This window comes from Bubalus bubalis, chromosome 11 (assembly GCF_019923935.1).
Source record: "Bubalus bubalis isolate 160015118507 breed Murrah chromosome 11, NDDB_SH_1, whole genome shotgun sequence".
Taxonomy (NCBI): domain Eukaryota; kingdom Metazoa; phylum Chordata; class Mammalia; order Artiodactyla; family Bovidae; genus Bubalus; species Bubalus bubalis.
In genome coordinates, this window is record NC_059167.1 from 24,427,877 (window position 1) to 24,449,072 (window position 21,196).

Sequence of the window (21,196 nt, forward strand, 5' to 3'; positions counted from 1 at the left end):
CTCTTCTCAGGGTTGTTTCAAGTAGCTTTGCAGCGCCTTGCATTGCTCAGTTGCTACATGAGGAATATAACCAGGTCAAACTCCACAGAAACACATCCACAGAATTTTCCAACTCTTAGATCTCATACACTAGCTATTCTTAAAATTTTTCCACATAGGGAATTCTTCAGTAATAATTCTTCCTTCTACACATGCTTCTTTATTCTTTATTTACATTCTCTATAGAACTGCCTACTTTCTCCTCTTTTCTTAAATTCACCAACCACCCGTATTACTTCTTTCTGTTAAATGTTAATAGCAAATAACATGGGAGGGATCAAGGGTGATTTTCCCCCCCACCTTTCTTTTCTTATCTATATTCTTTACTGAACATGTGAAAAACAAGACAAAAGTTGTTGAAAATGAAATAGAAAGCGTCATTGAAAATGATAGACATTTGACTTTTTTAGAAATTCTAAAATTCAAACCTTTTAGTATAATATAGATTGACCATTATAGTATTTGTTCAATTCAGTCTCAGTCAACTGCTGATAGATTTATTTTGAACCATCAACACATCCTTCCTCAGTCCTTCCTCTGCATACATATCTGCAATAAGATACTCAGGATTAGTTTACAGTCTATAATCATAGAACAGTTGTTAAGCTGGATTTATAAATTGCAACCCTGGATGCATTAGCATTACATTTTAACTCATCTAAGCTAAAAAAGGCACACATATACTTAAGTCTTTTCACAGGGTCACTGTATTTTAGACTTAGAAATTTTACAGGTAGAGATGCTACTTGTAAATTAGAGATATCTAATTCATTTATGCTAATTCATTAATTCAGATTACTTTTTATACTGCTGTGAACTAACAGGCCTAAAATTTAGGCACAATATATGCTTGGGTCACTATATTAAACACAAGAGCAGCTATGTTCATCCCATTTTGTTCCTTTACAGTAAAACGAGATACACTTATTAATTTAACAGCAATTATTAAGAGGGTGAAATATAGGAAACTGTATATAATAAGAAGGTGGGTGAATGTAAATAAAGTAATAAATAACAGACTGGGGATTCTTACAGATTATTTCTCCCTTCAAACTTCTTACACCAACCTTTAAAATATCATTGTAGACCTTAAAAACACCAATATCATCCCTGTTCTGAAATTGTCTTTTGAAGTCAAAGGCATAGCTTACAAAATTTTAAAGACTGTGTATGTAAGAAAATATTTTGAATTACATCATGACTAATCTCAAGTAGCAAAATTTCCTTTTATGGGTGGGATATTTTTAACAAAGTGATTTCAAAAAAAAAAGCAATGACATAATATGACTACATCTACCAGGATAAATGACTCAATAAAGCAAAGCCCAAGTAGGTAACTCTGCTGCAGCTAAGTGGCTTCAGTCGTTTCCGACTCTGTGCGACCCCATAGACGGCAGCCCACCAGGCTCCCCTGTCCCTGGGATTCTCCAGGCAAGAACACTGGAGTGGGTTGCCATTCCTTCTCCAATGCATGAAAATGAAAAGTGAAAGTGAAGTCGCTCAGTCGTGTCCGACTCTTAGTGACCCCATGGACTGCAGCCTACCAGGCTCCTCCATCCATGGGATTTTCCAGGCAAGAGCACTGGAGTGGGGTGTCATTGCCTTCTCCGAGGTAACTCTATGGGGATAGTATCTCAGACCAAAGCCTTGAAACAGAGGTCAGTTACGTCGGAAAGACAGATAATTAAAAGGATAGTGATACAGGTGGCTTCAAAGAGTGGTACCTGTATGAATACTTTAGAAATGCTACTATCACTAACCTGTAGTAGTGAGAATGGCTACAGAGATCCTTGCTATATGAGACCCTTGCTATATGGCGGCATTTAAGGTTGAACAAGTAAGCCAGTATTATTTTGACTTGTCCTTTGAATTATTGAACTGTGCTACATGGCTCTAAAGCAGATGAACTGGAGAGATTACAGGTATATGTGCTATGTATAAAGGGAAATGAGCTAAAGGAGGCAGTTTAGAGGATTCTGAACTTCTGGTCATATAGCATTTTTTGTTTGTTCTAACTTCACTAACCTATACATCAAGGTTGGAGTAACTGACAGTTGTATGGTTCAATTACTGTCCTTATATTTATCTGGAAACATCCAGAAAACAGAAACACTGGGCATTAGGGAATCTAAAGATGAAATGCCTAATTTTAGGACCATTCACTTGCTTCCCATCTTCTCAAGATGAAACTGTAATGTAAAAGGAAAAAGGAAGATTTTTTTTCACTTGGAAAAATAGCATCTAGTTTAATTCACTTGCTTATGAAGAAAAAAATGCACACATGAAACCAGATGAATGCTTAATGGAACTGAGAAAAGGTGCTGACCACATGATCCTTAAACCAGTGCTCCCAATAAACATTTAAAATACTGAAGGCAATTAAAAAGTTGTTTACAAAAACAGTTTGAGACTGTCATGGATACGAAGGAGTTAAGTCATATTCGGTATATTTAACACTGGATGATTAGGCTGTGAAATCTCAAGGCAAGACAATTAAAATCAGTCTCATTTTCACCCAAACTACTTCAGACTCTTGAACCAAATATCTGAGATTAAAAATTGACGTTTTCTCTTATAACCTCTTTCAGGTCTCAATGGCATCCTATTTTTTTCTTTTCTACACTCTTATTCATGTGCATTCTTTGAATGGATGCCTACCTCCTCAAGTGAGAAGTACCAATGACTAATTTAGCAGTGTCGAACTTGGGTCTCCTGCATTGAAGGTGGATTCTTTACTGTCTGAGCCACCAGGGAAGCCCAATTTAGCAGTATCTGACTGCGAAAGATCATTTTTCTCCCTCAGTTTTCACTTTCATTCCTGAGGAATTCCCTTCTCTGTCAAGCACTGTATAGATGTTCATCATTAATTACTGCAGTTTTAATATTGAACGTAAAGGGCTAGATTGCTACAGAACTTTTCTTTCAGTGCAAATATACACAGCAGCGTTCTCAAAGAGCCATGCATTAGTTTATGCCATGCTTGTCAACAAGAACAGTTAGGCATGGCAGCCCAAACAGAATTAGATTTAATTGTTGTGTGCTGGGATAGCAGCAAGTTGCCAAAGAGGAAAGAAAAGGAAAAAATAAAGCGGCAAGCCTGATTTTTATGACTGTAGGCAATACTGACTGCAGAATGGCCAGGACAAAATTTCAAAAATAGACCCTTCTTTTCTTATCCTAAGGCAGACTTAGAAATAGAACAAGGAAAATTGCTAATATAATTGAAAACTCCGGCTACAAAAGTCCATATGAATCTGAATTCCATTCAGAGTTTCATGGAACACGAATTTAAAAATATTCTTAAGGTCTTTCTGAATTTACCCGTGTTCTATAAGTTGTTGCTTTTGCTCTGCAACTGTTTAATATGGGAAAGTCAGAATAAGTGACCAATTTCTAAAATACCGAGGCAGAAAAGGGAAAGAAAAACCAGGGCTTGTTTTCTTTCTCCATCTCTCTCTTTCTTTACTTTCTCTTGCCCCCTAATTTCTCTTTTTATTTTAAAAAGTTTCTTTTAATGCAAAACATTTGATACCAACATACCTTCTTTCTTCTCCCCTCTCAATTCCCAGGGATATATGCAATTTAGGTTTCCTAATATAATACACATCTAGCTGTTATATTAAAAATAATGTTAGTTTATCACTATGTTTTATAAATCTGCTTTCTATAGTAACAAAACTCACACTGAAAAAAATCAAAAGGACTTGAGAAGGTAGATTCAAAAATGATATAACTACATATAGTTCACAAGCTATGTGTGATTTTAATTTATCATCCAATGCGTTGATAATTATTTCTGGATAAAAAAATACCTCGCTGAAAAACTAAATATGAATCTGGGTTCCTAAAATATTTAAGTTGAAGAAAAGTCAATATGATAAAATTTATATACTTATGAAAAACTCTGATGTTATATACACGTAATTACACAAGTTGAACTTTTCAAAGCTAATGCAAAGAATATTACCATACATTATCCATTTTTATTTCTAGCTTAGCCTATTGATGTTAGTAGGGTGCCTTGTGGAAAAACTCTCAATGGGTCTTTATAATTCCACATTATGTAACTCTTATTAAAAATGAGAATAAAATGAAAGCTCCTTAGAGAGATTCTGTAAGAAGACAAAATAATACTATTTTAAAAAACTCTTGAATAATAGACATAGTAGATACAGACACAGACAAAGGATTAACAAAACTGTGAGTACTACAGATTAATCTACTTTGGAGAATGATAGCTGCAATTGTAAAATGAGGTGTTATTAGATAAAACAGGTAAGTGCCTGAAATACATGTGAAAGACTATCAGTATGATCAGAACGGATTTCATAGGATTCAAAACATGCCCTTAAAATCAACTGAGTAGACTTAAAAAAAAATCAGATTCTTTTTCATAAACTGTATCTTCTTTGCATATGCTATCCATCTTGAACTATAATGTTTACTAGAGTCCTCTCTCTCCTAGGGTTTCCCACACAGCTCCAAAGTGTCAGATGACTTTGCAGGGCAGAGCACAGCATTAAGGGCTGAAAATCTGCATTCTTCTTCATAAGCAATGTAAATAAAGAGTAACATCAAGCTTTTTTTAATTTATCCTTTCCAAAGAGGTGTGTACTTGGCAAATAAATGAAATAAGCCTTACCACCAATTTAGAATAACTGATACCATCTTTGTATAGAAAAAATGTGGCTTAAAGAAATAGTACCGTATTTCTCAAGTTACAAATTAAGACCCTGCTGCCGCTGCTGCTAAGTCGCTTCAGTCGTGTCCGACTCTGTGCGACCCCATAGACGGCAGCCCACCAGGCTCCTCTGTCCCTGGGATTCTCCAGGCAAGAACACTGGAGTGGGTTGCCATTTCCTTCTCCAATGCATGAAAGTGAAAAGTGCAAGTGAAGTCGCTCAGTCATGTCTGACTCGTAGCGACCCCATGGACTGAAGCCTACCAGGCTCCTCCATCCACGGGAGTTTCCAGGCAAGAGAACTGGAATGGGGTGCCATCGCCTTCTCCGAATTAAGACCCTAAGGACTCAAATCTATTCTAGGAAAATCTGTCCTACGCAAGTTCTTTCTTGAGAACATACCAACAAATTGGTAAATTTTAAAATAACTTCCCATGACTATTTTGTGAATACAAGACCCCCCAAATGGTAATTTTCCTATAGATTTTTTTATGCTACCACTAAATAGCTTCACTTTTTAAGCCAAAGACATTTTTCTAGAAATATTTCCAAACACCACAGCCTGAATACACAGAATATGATTTAAAAGGATAGACAATATTCCAATTTGTAAACTCCTTAAGTGAGGCCCCACATTTACTTTTTTGCTGTTTTCTATATGCCTCATATGGTAATATCTACTTTGTAGTATAGATGCTCAAAGATACTTGATGACTCATCATGACTTGTGCTGTGCTGTGCTTAGTCACTCAGTCGTGTCAGACTTTTGTGACCCCACGGACTGTAGCCTGCCAGGCTCTTCTGTCCATGGGGATTCTCCAGGAAAGAATACTGGCAGAATTGGTTGCCATTCCCTTCTCCAGGGGATCTTCCCAACCCAGGAATCGAACCTAGGTCTCCTGCATTGCAGGCAGATTCTTTACCATCTGAGCCACCAGGAAAGCCCAATCATGATCTACTGGTAGGGTTAGCAGTTATAAACAATCAAGTAAAAATAACTATTATTTTGATTCCAATTATTACATTAATTCAGGGTATTAAGATCCATTATATACTTTCAAGCTCAACATATTTTTTAATCTGCATTTGGCACTCTGACTAAACTTTCACGTAGAAAGCAAAATATATACTCTTATAAAGTATTTTGATTTTGGATAATCAAAATTCAACTCTTTTAAAATTATACCATTAATATTTTAATAGGATTAAAAGTACTGTTTGGTACATTCATAACAAATTAGTTCTCTCATGCACAGACTATGCAGTAGAAACCACTGCTTTTAATTCACAGTCATATATTTGTTTTATTTTGCTCAGCTGGCTCAAAGACCTGTCTCTTACTTACAAGATACTAAGGACACAGAAGGTTTTTATTAAGTCAGAAATATCAGCATTCACTAGAAAGGGAAATTAGATATAATAATACATGCCATAGAAAGTTTATTGAAATTTAACTATATAGACATAAGCCCCTGATATAAACATTCAGTTTATAAATTCATTCAGCAAACACTGATTTATGATGCTATGGAAACGTCCTTGCCCCAAATTGCTAGCTCCCTCCCACTTTTACCTTCCACAACAATGTGTATTTTAAAGAAGATGTTCTATTTTAAGCTGCTGCAAGAAGAAAACAGAATGTAAGATCCTGATGCCATTCAGAATTTGCCAGGGTGAAAATATTTTGGAGTAAACTGAATTCTGTCAGAGGTTAAAAAGCATTTTCTCAGCAATAATGTTACAAATAGTATATAGATTCCTACATTAATCCATATATGTCTACTTGACTCTCAATTCAGTTAAACCATAGCTACATTTCAGCCTATTAAGGGTTAAACTTTTAAGAACTAGCTTAAAAATGTGGTAACCACTTATAAAGCTGTTTTCACTGGAAACCGTTTTGCCCCACTTAGAAGCTGGTGACTATCTCTAGAGTATGACATACAGTGGCATTCTAATGAAATTCAAGGACAATGCAATGATGGTGTTTAGGATGCGCCACCTGGAAATATGGCACCTTGAATAAACTGAGGGATGAGAAAATGGCGAAAGCAAGGTCTCCTGTCCTTTCCCTGCTCCTCAAAAAGGTCATAAGACCCTCAAATGAGAGGTGTCCTCTTTATACCCTGAAGAAAGAAGCGTTGTTTTTTCCAAGACAGAAAGACACCAAGAAGAATAAGAATGAACAGGTCTTACTAAGTTTCTTTCAGTTTACTATCCTCAGTTCATACTTTGTGTCCCATCATATTTCTCCATGACCGTCCCTCTCCATCAAACCTAGCATAACAACTGTCCATGAGATTCTCCAGGCATGAATACTGGAGTGGGTTGCCATACCCTCCTCCAGGGGATCTTCCTGACCTAGGGATCGAACCTGTGTCTCTCACGTCTCATGCACTGGCAGGCAGATTCTTTACCACTAGTGCCACCTGGGATGCCCCAGCGTAACACTGGATTTAACAATTTCTTTGGGTCTTCATTTCCTTGTAAAATTTATATTAAATAAATTTGTATGCTTATTCCTGTTAATCTTTATCAGTCTAATTTTCAGATCCAATCAGGGGCCCTAAGAGGGTCAAGGAAAACTTTTCCTAACCTAAAATAATAATTATAATAAAAAAGCATTATTCTTCCTAGTGATACTCTTCTGTGAGGTGAGGTCTATGTGCATAAACAAGGCAGCCACTAAATACGAAAGTGATTTTGGAGAAAAAAACGAGATAAATATTGGAGAAGATAGTCAACTCATTGAATTAAAAAGGATATATCTCATAGATATATGTTCATATATATCATATTCAATATACTTGACAATGATTAGGAAAAAGAAGGCAGGCATGGTACAAGTGTTGACATTAACTTGCATCAAATTGATAGTGAAGCTAATAATACTTGATTTTTCAGTCAGATTGTAGCTAATAACTATAACAGAACAAGACACATTTTACTCTGTGACAGATGCAGCATATGTCTGACAGAGTTAGTTCAAACTAAAATAACTTTATGTTTGGGCCTTTAGTATGATAATCGGTATTGATAATAATAAAACTTATATTTACTGAGTACTTATGCATATCATGCACTGCACCAAGCAGCCTTAACCAATTCAATCCTTAAGGTGATATCATTCCCATTTTATAAAAGTACGAAGTACAGATAAGCTAACTTAACAATCAAGTGCTTAAGATTACAAAGCTAGTAAGAGGCAGCACAGGTATCAAATCTAGGACTGTGATTCACATCTAGGGCTGGGATTCAAATCTAGCCCAATCTCACTTTTTAGCTCACTTTTAAGCACTGTGAGACAACCAGTAAAATACTAATTTCCGCCAAAGCATGACCGTCTTTGGAATATGTTAAGAAGCTGGTTAAAGCTCTTGATTCTCTCAGAAAAATGAAAAGTCTATTTCAAAAAAAACATGTTTTATGATAAAAACATGCCTCATACTCTCAGCTCTTAAGTTCACATGGTAAACATTAGGCTATATAGAGATTTCAGTATTCAAAAAATAAGGCAATAGGGAGAATTCCCAAAGAAGAAATTTTAAGTACAGCTTTAAATAACAAATGGCTTCAAGAAGCACTGAAATACTTAAGAATGAAAGAAAGAATTACTATATCTTTTTCAATTCTGGCAGAGAATTAAGCCCTGATATACTAGTACACCCACTGTATATAATGAATTAACTTCTCTTTTATGAATCTAGAAGAGCACCATCTTCAGAGCATGTTGAGACAACAGCCAAACAAGCCACTTCTTGCACTGGTTTAGATGAGGAACTCTGGTTGAGAAAGGATGTGCTTTTCAAAGGGGAAAAACAAGGTGACTAGAAAAAACTGATAATTCTATTCATCCTAATGTCCAGGCTATATATTCCATTGTATCCAAATGCATATTTTTGTAAACATATAAAAGAAAATTGACATTGCTAGTAGTCAAGAAGATATTTATCTGAACCTTTAAAAATTAAGACTAGGATTGGTAGTAAACCAAATGTGTGTAAAGCTCTGAACCACATCATAGTATGGCCATGAACTGTTTAATATTCATTAAATCTCTGTAATGTACAAGAAGCGGTGCAAGCATCCATTGGTATTATCTCCTATGCAGAACAGACAATTGGATTAATAAAGAAAAGGAAAAATGGAGATGCAATGCTGACCTGTGGCGCATAAGGACACACGAAGGAAAAGAACGATAGACATTCGCCCAAAAAGCAGTAAAAATCACTTTGATGTCAATTTTCCTCAATATCAGATACAGAGTAAAAAAAAAAGTTATTGGGAATTTAGATTTTGAGCCTCCTTTCGATTTAAATTGCCTGCCCATATTCCCTTTATGTCTTGGTAACAGATGAAGAAGCTTTAATCAGAGGCCTGAATACAACTTATTTATCAATCAACAACATTAGATTCTGACTACAATTTTGTTGAAAGTTAACTAAGAAATACTTACTGACTTAACAATAAACGTCAGCTTTCTGTTTGTGTACCAATTCTGATTCCCATCTGAATTTATAAGAGTGTGATTTTTCACAGACTTTTAGTTCACAGTTTTTTTCAAACAGGATTGTCAAGGAGACTGATTGGGGTCACAGAGAACAAAGCTGCATTGCTCTATGTAAACTTCGAGTTTCAACAGTAGGGCAAGAAAGTCAAATGCACAGTTTATGGGACTCTTTCCTCCTCCTACATTCAAGGTCAACAAGGAATTAAAGTTGAGAGATGGAGATGATTGTTTGATATTGTTTGAGCCTACACTGAAGAAAAATTTTGCCAGCAACCCCTATGATTTATTTAAAAATGAAATATTAAGAGTGGACTGTAGGAACATTCAGGAGTTATAGAATTAAAATAGTTTAAAAGCATTGACCTAAATTAATATGTTTCAGGGAATCAGAAAAATGCATACAAATCTTAGGAACATCTGATACACATATAATGAGATACTCAATAATGGGTTATAATTCACGAGTTGGTTAATATGTGTTTATTAAATGCTTATTGTGTGCTAGATAAAGAAGGTAAATCAATGTCTTTACTCAACTGAGTTTAATAATCTAATAACAAGGTGAATATTATAGATATAGCAATTAGGGCATAATTAATGTCATTCATTCAACCTATATTTATTGTTTACTGTTCGCCCCAAACTAATCTAGCCTGTGGGTGACAGGTTAAAAATAAAGCAGACTCTGGTCTCTAGGAGTTCACAAAGTAAAACTTAACAGTTACAATATATCATGATAAGTATTAAAACAGAATTTAGTACAAACTGCTATGGGAATATGTAATAGATGCTCCTAACTCAGTTGGGGGTGGGAGATAGGGGAAGGTTATCAGGAATGATTTCTTGGAGCTGGGATGTAGGAACACAGTTTTAAGGGACAATTATAATTTGTGTGAAGAAAAGATAGGAAAGTCAGAGAAAAAGGTCAGCATAATTCATAGATGCGAGGGATCCTGCCAACTAGGGAACGGCAGAAAGCATGGCTGAAGCTAGTTTTAACCATGACAGGGAGTGGTAAGAGTCATGATGAGGTAGATAAGAGACCAGTTCATGAGGGTTCCAAGTGTTACTCCCTCAGTCATGTCGTATTCTTTGTGACACCATGGACTGTAGCCCACCAGGTTCCTCTGTGTATGGGATTCTTCAGGCAAGAGTACTGGAGAGCAGAGCCATTTCCTTCTCCCAGGGATCTTCCTAACCCAGGGATCAAACCCAGGTCTCCTGCACTGCAGGCAGATTTTTTTTTTACCATCTGGGCCACCAGGGAAGCCCTCCTAAGGGTTATGGAGAGCCACGGAAAGATTTCAAGTAGTGGAATAACATCATTACATTAACATTTTAAAAAGTTCATTCTGTTATGTGTGCAAAGATGGATTAGTGATATTTGAGGAATAAATGATGAGAGTAGAGGAACTAGTCTGGATATTGATCTAATAATCCAGATTAAAAAATCCAACTAAATAACTGAAAGTGGCTTTGGAGAGAAGGGGCAGAAATTCTAAAGAAACAAAAGAGGCAGAATCTTTAAGACTTAGATCTGATTGGTTATAAGGGATATAACTCCCAGGTTTCTAGTCTTTGAGTGATTGGGTAGTGTCATATATTAGATTAGTGGGTAAAGGTACAGATTTGGGGGTTGAGTTATATATAAGGTGCTTATAACTCTGGAAAGAGATATGGTCTGTAAACAGGAGTTGGTGCCAAGGTAGTTACTATATAGTGATGTAATGATAACATACATGAAGCTCCTAGAATGATCCCTGACCAAAGTAAGTACTACATCATCAGTCAGTCAGTCAGTTCAGTCACTCAGCTGTGTCCGACTCTTTGTAACCCCATGGACTGCAGCATGCCAGGCCTCCCTATCCATCACGAACTCCCAGAGTTTACTCAAACTCATGTCCATTGAGTCAGTGATGCCATCCAACCATCTCATCCTCTGTCATCCCCTTCTCCTCCCGCCTTCAATCTTTCCCAGCATCAGGGTCTTTTCAAATGAGTTAGCTCTTCACATCAGGTGGCCAAAGTATTGGAGTTTCAGCTTCAACATCAGTCCTTCCAATGAATATTCAGGACTGATCTCCTTTAGGATGGACTGGTTGGATCTCCTTGCTGTCCAAGGGACTCTCAAGAGTCTTCTCCAACACCACAGATCAAAAATATCAATTCTTCAGTGCTCAGCTTTCTTTATAGTCCAACTCTCACATCCATACATGACTACTGGAAAAATATCATAAGTAGACGTAATAATAATGATGGATTGTGACGATCATAATAATAAATATGGTTGATTATGAGATTGATCCAGAAGTATATGGAGCTTCATTGTCCAACAGAACTCCAAATTGTCAATCAAGATTTGTTTAGATCAGAATTGGTATGCTAATAGTGGGTTAAGAGTTCCAACAGCAACTGTTTTGCATATTAGCAGGTTACAACTTAAAAATGTCACCTTTTCTTTAGGTAGGTTCTTTTTTTTTTTTGCTGCACAGTGTGTGAGATCTTACTTCCCTAAGGATGGGATTGAACTGGTGCCTTCTGCAGTGGCAGTGTGGAGTCTTAACCACTGGACCACCAAGGAAATTCCTTACAAGTTCTTAAGCATTAAGTAAAAAGAATTAAGCTTCAGTCTCTGTCCACTCAACAGGAAAAATCAATTTAGCTTCAAAATCTTAAATATCTAAATGAATCTCGCTACTGGGAAATCTAAGACACTAAAAATAAGATTTTACAGGGTTCAATTTGGGGGGGGTTAGATAAAAGAGTTATATCTAGTATATAGATATATATTTCCAAATAAGTCAGAAAGAACACCATTTCTACCAAGAAACAGTACTAATTCTGGCTTTGGTTTAAGCTAAGGGAATTCTAAAGCACTTTTTTTCAAAGGATTTTTAAAAAATGAACACTGCAGGAACAAAATTGAATGTTAGTTAGAAATCTGGAAGTGAGTTCCCCCTGCTCCGTCTCCCCTTTTTTTAACTTGACTTGAAGGGATGAATAATAGTGTACAACTGAAGCCACCAATCTCATTACATTCATAATATTTTATGCATTTTAAGTGTCAAGCCAATTTCAAAGATCAAGAAATAGCTAGAAGATTGTATTTAAGCAGAGCATAGTAGGTGCTCAACAAATATTTATTAAATGAATAAACACAAGAAAAATAAGAAATTACAGAAAGGAATGGCTCTCTAATACTTCCTTAAACTCAAGTTTTATATTGTATAGATACACCTGTATCTTCTGATAAGACAAAATCCAAAACTACATAATCAACCTGAACCAAGTAAATATATACTGTGAAAATACAAGACTACTGCATGCCATTCAGAGAGTTGATGACTTTTAATAATTCTGAAAATTGAAAAGCACTGTATTTAAGACAAAATAATTTTCTGCTACTCATCTGGCAGCTTTTATAACTTTGGGCAAGATATTTAACCTCTTTGAGCCTCAGTTTCCTTATCTGCAAAATGAGGTGACAATAACATCTTCTCCAAACAGAACCGTAGTGGAGATTGAGATGAGATAAAGGAGATGAACATTTATCAGGTTGTCACATAGTAAGAGAAACATAAAACCACCTATGGAGTCCACAGAGATGGGGCACTGAGTACCGAAATGTAGAAACCCTGCCACAAATGACAAAAGGAGGAACACACTTCATGACAAGTAAATAAATCTCATGTGTCATAACGGAAAAAACAAATCCAAGTGAAGCCAGAACTCATTTAAGAGCTGAGTGCTATGGAGCAAAGGCCACAGCATACACAATCCCATCTCCCCAGAAACCAGTTTTGCATTCCAACCTGAGAGCCCTCCTGCACACATGCTGTCACAGAGAAAGTGATACCCTGATGGATGCTGTAGGCTGTGACTGGAGATGATGCCAATGGAAGACTTCTTATAATACTCTCATGGGAAATGGAGAATTGCCTGGATGAAGTGGCAGAAAGAAATGGGTTATATATTTTTTACACTAGGACTCATAATCCTGGGGAATTAAGACCTATGGGAAATGTGGTGATGAGATGGTACCAATCTTCTCTTTCAAAAGTCTTTACTAATATCACAAGTAATTCATTTGCTTTTCATTACTTTCTCTCTACAAATACACATTTTAAGAAAAAAAAATTCTCCAAAAATCAGTGTTATGAAGGAAAAAAAAATCTGTAACAGCTTCAATTTGCAAAGGAAAAAGTTAAAGAAGACGGCTGTAATTCTACTGACTCAATAAATTAATCTTTGTGAAGCTACGGGTTTAGCAGTGCCATTCTTTGCAAGGCTGTTTACAAAGTTTTAAAGTCAAAGGATGATTTTCTGCTTGTGGTTCTGTATACATTACCTGGTATTTTAGATAGTGCCATCTTTCTGTTTTTTGCATGACATTCAGACATAATATTTCTGCAATCAGAATTAAGTTGACAATACTGGCCTGCATATACTAACTATAGTAGCCTGCACAAAGTAAATATATGTAGAAATAGGTTATGTCTGCAAAGTAAAAAGTTAAGATCTTAAAAATTCACAGGCTATTAAAGTCCTGTTATTTACTAATCATATTTTGAGGTACATATGCTCTTTTCTCTTAGCTACTCAATAGTGCCCCTGCTTTGAACAGTAGGCTTAAAGGATATTCAAAGTCTGTTAATATTTCTGTGACTGCGGCTTATACAACTAAAAAACCCATTTATGCTATGGTTTAACACAATAAGAGTAAGAAATTAAATCTCTAAAAAGGGAAAGAACATAGGTCAAATTTCACATAAAGTACTCTGTTAAAAGAACATGGATCTCATGAGTGATAAGCTTTTCTAGATTTTAAGATGCTATATGTGTGTTCTCAGTTGTGTCTGACTCTTTGTGACACCATGGACTGTGGTGTGCCAGGTTCCTCTGTTGATGGGATTCTCCAGGCAAGAATACTGGAGTGGATTGCCATTTCCTCTTCTAGAAGACCTTCCCAACCCAGGGGTCAAACCTGCATCTTCTGAGTCGTCCACACTGGCAGGCAGATTCTTTACCACTGAGGCACCTGGGAAGCTGTAGATGGTACGAACCTTATACAAGCATCAAGGAGACTATTTTCCTGAATAACCTAATCAGTTTTTTAAAATCTATTTTACATAAAAATAGGGAATCATATGAAATTCTCATTTAATAATCAATTTGGATGCTTTCCTCTACGATTAATGGGACAAGATTTCACTAATTCATTGTAAATCGTCAGCTACCAGAGACAGACCTATACAAGTCTGCAAACTGGAATCTTTGTCATAGCCAATAAGGGTTTAATAACAAATTACCCAGTTCAAAAGGAATCTTTATGGAATTAAGGTGGCAACAATCAAGTTGGCTGTTTAGGCTTTAACCATTTCAATATAATACAGTGACTGCCAGAAAAAAGTACTGTATGAAAATATACAAATTTCCCCTTAAAACAGCTAACTATTTCCCTTTGGTACCGTCATCCCTTTCAGCCAAGTGCAAAGTGCAAGGCAAAATAAATTAAGGCAAAAGGAAAATAAAATAAGAAGAATGGTGAGGGCGAGCATGTTGTTGACCATGTAAGAAAACACGTGCAAAATATACCTCAGATACACTATAGGTAGATGAGCACGAGGGAAGCCGAGCCTGGTTTTGCAGAGGGGAAAAGAAAACACTGTTAAAGAGGAAGTTACAGCACAGTAAGTGTCTCAGAAGTTTAGGAGGCTCCATCACCAACACATTTGCCAGATAATAAAACAGTCTTAAAAACAGACACTTGGGCTTGAAATCTCAAGGTTCATACTATTTGAGGAGAACCTTGTGATAAAAAAATACCTGGTTTAAAAAAATATCCATGACGGAGAGGACTACCCCAGTTAGAATCTGGTCTGGTCTTGCTGAGAAGATGCTCAGGTAAGGTTAACAGGAAAGTGGAACACTGGTTACTTTTTCCTGTGGTACTACACTGATCACACGGTCATAACATTGCCAGATGACATGTGAAATTATTTATAGAATGCCTCTACTGTACATTTTCATATCACTCTTTAAAGAGGGTGTCAAAGCCAGCTCAGTATTCTGATTCCGATTTCCTTTTCCTACAATTCCATTCTCATTACTGAATCCATTCTGTAGTACTGAATCTAAATAAACAAATAAGCCAATAGCAATAACAAAAAGACATTTAAAAACCTGAACATAAAACTCTTTACACCCATCTTTTATCAGAATGTTTCATTGCCTTTTTGGTGACTTTTTCATGACATTAACTTGCTAATTTTCTGCCCTCTTGTTACTTTCTAGGTTGTCACATGCCATGTTAAATATTGTGGCTTCTTCTTTCATAATCCTGTCACAATGCCATGCGAGTTAAATACTTAAGTATGTATTTTCTAGCTACACACTCTTTATGAAGTTCTAAAATACAAACTTAGGGTGGGAAAATAAACAACAGAAGAAGACGGCACAGTGAAGAAATCAGAAATGTCATTATCTGATTTGTTCTTTTAGTATATTTCTAGCACCCAGCACAGTGGAATATAATAGTAGGCACTCAACAGTGGTTTGTTGAATGAGTGAATACACAAAGTCTTTTTTTCCTATCCTCAAAAAACTGAATTGTGTGAATTAATATTCAGAAAGCTTTACATTTATCATCACAAATATTTGTGATAAAATGTATCACTGCAATTAATGAGTTACCTAAGAGGTAGTTTCTAAATATGATCAATTCTATACATATTAAGAAATTTAAACTTTCTTTCGGCCATATACACATCTAATTTTCTTTAGCAGGATATTCTAAGAAACCCTTCCTCAGCATGTTTGTTCTGTTCCTATAAGACTGAAAAACTTTATCTTTTCAAAATAGTTTGAGTCTTGTCTTTTTTTCCTTCTCACTGCTCCATTTTCAATTACTAGGGAAATTTACTTGTCAAGGAGATCTTTTGTTAATACCATATTTTTGTATTAAAGTCAATTCTGAGAAGGGCAATTCCATAATAAGCATTAAATCCCTCACAGATGTGTCACTTCCACTTCACTGTAGGCAATTTTACAAGTATTAGATGGTTCAAAGCACAAGAAAGGTTTTTGCTATTTTTCAGTAGAACTGAAACTTCAGGATTGAATTAATTCACTTTACATGTTAAGCAAATGCTAATAAAGCAAAAGCAAAATTAGCCTGTTTTCTAAAGAGATAATCTTAAAATTTGTTTACTGCCATCTTTATCATTATTGTAACCTGGTCATATTATAGAACATTACCTACCAAGATGCTCAGGATGTTACAAGCTATAAATTAAATAGTAAATAAATGCCTATTATTAATGTGAGTAAATGTCAAAGAAGGAAGCCTTAGGAGGCCCAAAGAATGTTCTACATACAAGAACCAAAAAACACTGAAATTTGCTCAAAGAAAGAGTACATAAACAAATTGATGTTTACTCATGTAAAAGCTACTTAAAGATTATTCATCTAAGGACTAATGGTCCAGCTGTTTTTCCTCATCTCAATCAAAGCAGGTTAATTCAATGTAAACACTTAAGCATTTTTAAATGCTATATTAAGACATGATGTATTACTTAATCGCATTAGAGTGTCTTTCCTAGTTGTATGAAATTTCCTATAGAACTTACGATTTTATGTGGGGTCAAATAGGAAATTTAGCAGAAATCAAAAGTTGATCATGGTTTTCAGACGAAATATCTTTACTAAGATACAAGGAAGTAATAAACAGAAAAATGCACTGTGTGCAGCAAAAATAAAAATACATTTTAAAACAGTTCAAAGAGCAAGAATGCAATTTATCTTTAAATCTCTGTAAGGGTACCCTGCCCCACCACCCGCACCTGCCCAGAGAAGAGGAATTAATAATCTGTACTTTATGTATAAGACAGTTCAATATTTGAAGGGTTTAATGTAATTTCACGGTGAGTTTACTTAGTGTGCAGGTGTGTGTGTTTGGTATGTGAAGAGAGAGCAGCTGGAAAAAATAATATAAAAAGGAAGAATAAAAATGTAAAGGTAGGAAATTTCAGGGGATCAACTCTTTTCAGTGCATGCTTCCATGCAGAATGATCTGTAACCATCCTGAGAAAAAATAAGCAACTCTCCTTTTCTCAACTTGTAAAATAATTTCACACAGCCTCTATCATAACAATCTCTTTGTCAGTGTCATCTTGACACAATAACCACTTTTAGCAGGTCTTGGCAAACAGGGAGATAGTACTACACAGTTTAGGCTTTCTGTGCCATACTGTCTTTGCTGCAGTTATGCAACTCTGCTGTTGTGGTGCACAAGCAACCACAGATTACATACAGTGAAAGAGTGTGGCTGTGTTTCAGTAAAACTTTATTTCTGGGCAGTGAAATTTTAGTTTCATATAATGTTCCACATGCTAAAATGAAATATTCTTTGACTTCCCCCCCTACCATTTAAAAATACAAAAATCATTCCTAGGTCATGCACCCACAAAAGAGAAACAGGATTTGGCCCAAGGGCTGTAGTTTGTTGACTCCTGAGTTATAGCATTAATTTAATGAACAGAAAAGTGCAAATATCCTGAAGACAATTCATCACATATAAAGAAGTGTTAGTTTAGAACTAAAGCTGGAATCAAAACACTGATCTTAAAGGCCTGTAAAATCACAATTATCTAATTCATTATTTGTTATCCTATTTCATACTAGTCTTATTTCAGTATTCAGGAAATTACTAAACATTGAAAAACTATTCTTCAAAAGACATGGCTTTCTGCCTTGATTTAAACATTTTTCTTAATAAAAATACAGTCTTGTTTTATGTGATATCTCCTCCCTTAACTTTTTCCACTTCAAATATACCATCTTTTTTTGTTGTTGTTAGCATAGCAAGTATTCATCATATTCCTTCTACTTCATCACCTTTCTTCTTAGTTCACTGATGTGCCAGTAATCTGTTTTCATAAGTCATCTTCCCTTTACTGTTTGTTAAAGTCTTTCAAAAAATTAACATATTTGATTACCGCAAACCTATCTGTATATATTTGTAGATGAATGGAAATTTACCAGGGTATTATATAGACTGATTTAAATTCAAAATTTGTGGCTTTGAGGTATTTTTATTCCTCTCATTTCTTTTTTGACTTTATTTCATAAGCACTTATCTATTTTTCTTCTACATGTTTTAACATTTAAGCTTGTTTCCAGGGACCAAGATGATAATTTTATTATTATTAAAATTACTAAAAACCAATTTAGGGTTCAGAATACTTAAGCTCTGTACAAAGTACAGAAAAAGATGATACATTCTTATTTTACAAGAATCAAGTGCATCCTACTTTCTGCTATAGAAGAATCCATGTAAAATAAAAAAGTATGTTTTCACATGAGAAATAAAAACAAAACTATTCTAAAAATAATTGCTTAATACAATATTCAACTTTATATCATTGATTATATGTAATAAATAAACATGCAGGGTTCTTTCCTCTAAAAAACATAATATATCATATAGATGATACCAGTTGAAGCATTGATATAATTAAATCCTTATCCCAAACTTCTGAATGATCTCACCTTCTTCAACTATTAGATATTTAAGTGGCAACATGGTTCTGAATCTTTCATCTCTCTGAAATATTTAGCAATGTTTCAATGAATTAAAAAGCACTCATATACTTGCTCTTCTGTGGAAATAATAAATTTCCACAAAATGAAATGGTCACTATATGCCAATTTATCTCATTTTAGAAACAAAATCTGTTGATACAGCCTATGGTACTGAGAATAACTTAATTCTACATCTAAGTAATAGTTTTAACATACAAGGCATATTTTAAGGTGTGCTCAGACGTGGCCGACTCTTTTGCAGCTCCATGGACTATAGACTATCAGGTTCATCTGTCCATGGGATTCTCCCAGCAAGAATACTGGAGTGGGTTGCCATTACCTCCTCCATCTTCCTGAACCACGGATTGAACCTGTGTCTCCTGCAGCTCCTACATTGGCAGGTGAATTCTTTACCACTGAGACACCTAGGAAGCCATTATTTTAAAGCATTCTGGGGGAATTAACAGGAAAGGAGAAAACCTGAACATTCAGCCAGGATTTGATTTGTATCTTTTCTTAGCTGAACTCTGTAGAGAAGATACTATTATTTGCCTTTTGACAATTTTTAAAAATTTTTCCTACTATTCCAGTTAACAGGAATTTTAGGATGATATACTTTATATTCAGTCTTTTCAGAAAAAAGGTAGAACAAAGTGTGACACAGTGAAATTAAACAAAAGGCGAGGACACTGAGACTAGTTACTATGTACTCCTCCTAGCAGTATAGGTACTGAAGAAACTGGAGTGGCATGAGAACCCAATTTTCAAAGCACAGAGCTTTCATTAACCCGAATCTAACATGAACACCCTACCATATAGACCTCAGCAAGTCTAACCTTCTGGTCTTGGTTTCACTGAAAGAAAAATAATATCACTTCCTGTGACTGGTTAGGGAAGAATATGGCACTATATACATATATTATGAGACACATTTTAGGAATTTCTAGAATGATATCCAGATGTATCTAGACTTATTTAATTATAAAATTAATAAAAATCTTTTTAATTTCTTAAAACAGTGGAATAGAATCTGGGGATGACTGTGGATGATTTTTCAAATTCTCTAAGAATATGACTGAAAAGAAAGACTGGCTCAAAAGAAAGAAGTAGAAAAATGAGATACATATTAATTTCCTCCTCTGTTTAGCTATCAGTATGTAATGGTTGATATTACTAAAAACTGAACTTTAGTAATCAAAAATTTAATGAAGAGATACACATAATATATGGAGTACATAAAAACAAAGCTGAGAAACTGGAGAATTATCATAGTACTATTATTTTTTATTCTATCCCTCATAACTATTATAGCAATATGAATTAAAAGTATGGCAATAATCTTGGGAGAAGTAAATCAGACCTAAGATTCTTACGAACTTCTTTTTAAAGCCCCAGAAAGAGGAGATCAAAGTTAAATAGAGCCAGAAATTATTTACTGCAGTATTTTTGTTTCTCTTCTATTGCATTTATACCTTATACCATTTCAGAGATTTTAATTCTATTTACCTTAAAAAGATATACTCAGGAGAAGGACCAAGAATTCTGAGTCTGAACTAATCAGTCACAAAAATATTATTGTTAGTATGCCTATACGATGTATGGACAGCACTGAGTGACTATAAGGTATTGTTCTCCTTCAAAGTGTTGTCCTGGGTCATGAGATTAGCCATTATCTCAAGTATTTGTAAGATGTTACATAATCGTGTTCGTAGTGAAGTTTCTTACTGCCTAATTTTATTTTTAGAAAAAAAAATAGTATCTTAGTTATTCCCAAAGAGTCTGAGTTAAGAGAAGACTATTAACTCAGAATAGACCTATCTACTTTCCAGATTATCCATAATGAGACTCTAATATTGAATATTTTCCTTGACAACTGAAATGGAATCATCAAGGTTCTCTCACTTGAATCCAGCACATAATTTAGAATCCTGCTGACACATCTAACAAGGGACAGAAGACACAGTCAATGGAAAAGTTCCAAGTGAAGTCTCATGAGAAGATCCTCAGAAAAATATACAATTGTGCAAGAAACACAGATTTTTGGGGAAAAAAAAGTTTTTAATTTGCATTGGAGCCAGAATGCTATTCAAATTCAATGTTAGTGTGGCTTAAAGGTCATCTACCCTGCCAGTTTAATCTTTATTTCATAAATGTGAGCATGAAGCTGCAGCTCAAAAAGAAAGAAAGAGATAGGGAGAAAGAGACAGAAAGTTAAAAAAAAATGGAGATGAGAGGACAAACCAATCTGATTTGGAATTACCAGTCAGCAGAAGTTTAGGGGGAAAAAAAAATCACCGAGTGAAATCGTACATTTACTCTGAGAGAGTATCCTTTCACATTGCCTTCTAGGTGATCTCTGAGCTCCTCCAGCTTTCGATGGAGCT

The 21,196-nt window shown here is 35.2% G+C and overlaps 1 protein-coding gene across 13 annotated transcripts in view; it reads right to left on the reverse strand.

Moving 5' to 3' along the window:
* Nucleotides 1–21,196, reverse strand: part of GPHN (gephyrin) — a 524,697-nt gene that overhangs the window by 154,743 nt on the left and 348,758 nt on the right. Inside the window, exon 10 of one of the 13 annotated variants that reach the window (XM_044924838.2) lies at nucleotides 21,123–21,194. The exons of the other annotated variants lie outside the window; for them this stretch is intronic. Coding sequence (XP_044780773.1) covers nucleotides 21,123–21,194 — 72 coding nt within the window. The remainder of the gene's footprint in view (nucleotides 1–21,122; nucleotides 21,195–21,196) is intronic. 13 annotated transcript variants of the gene reach the window in all.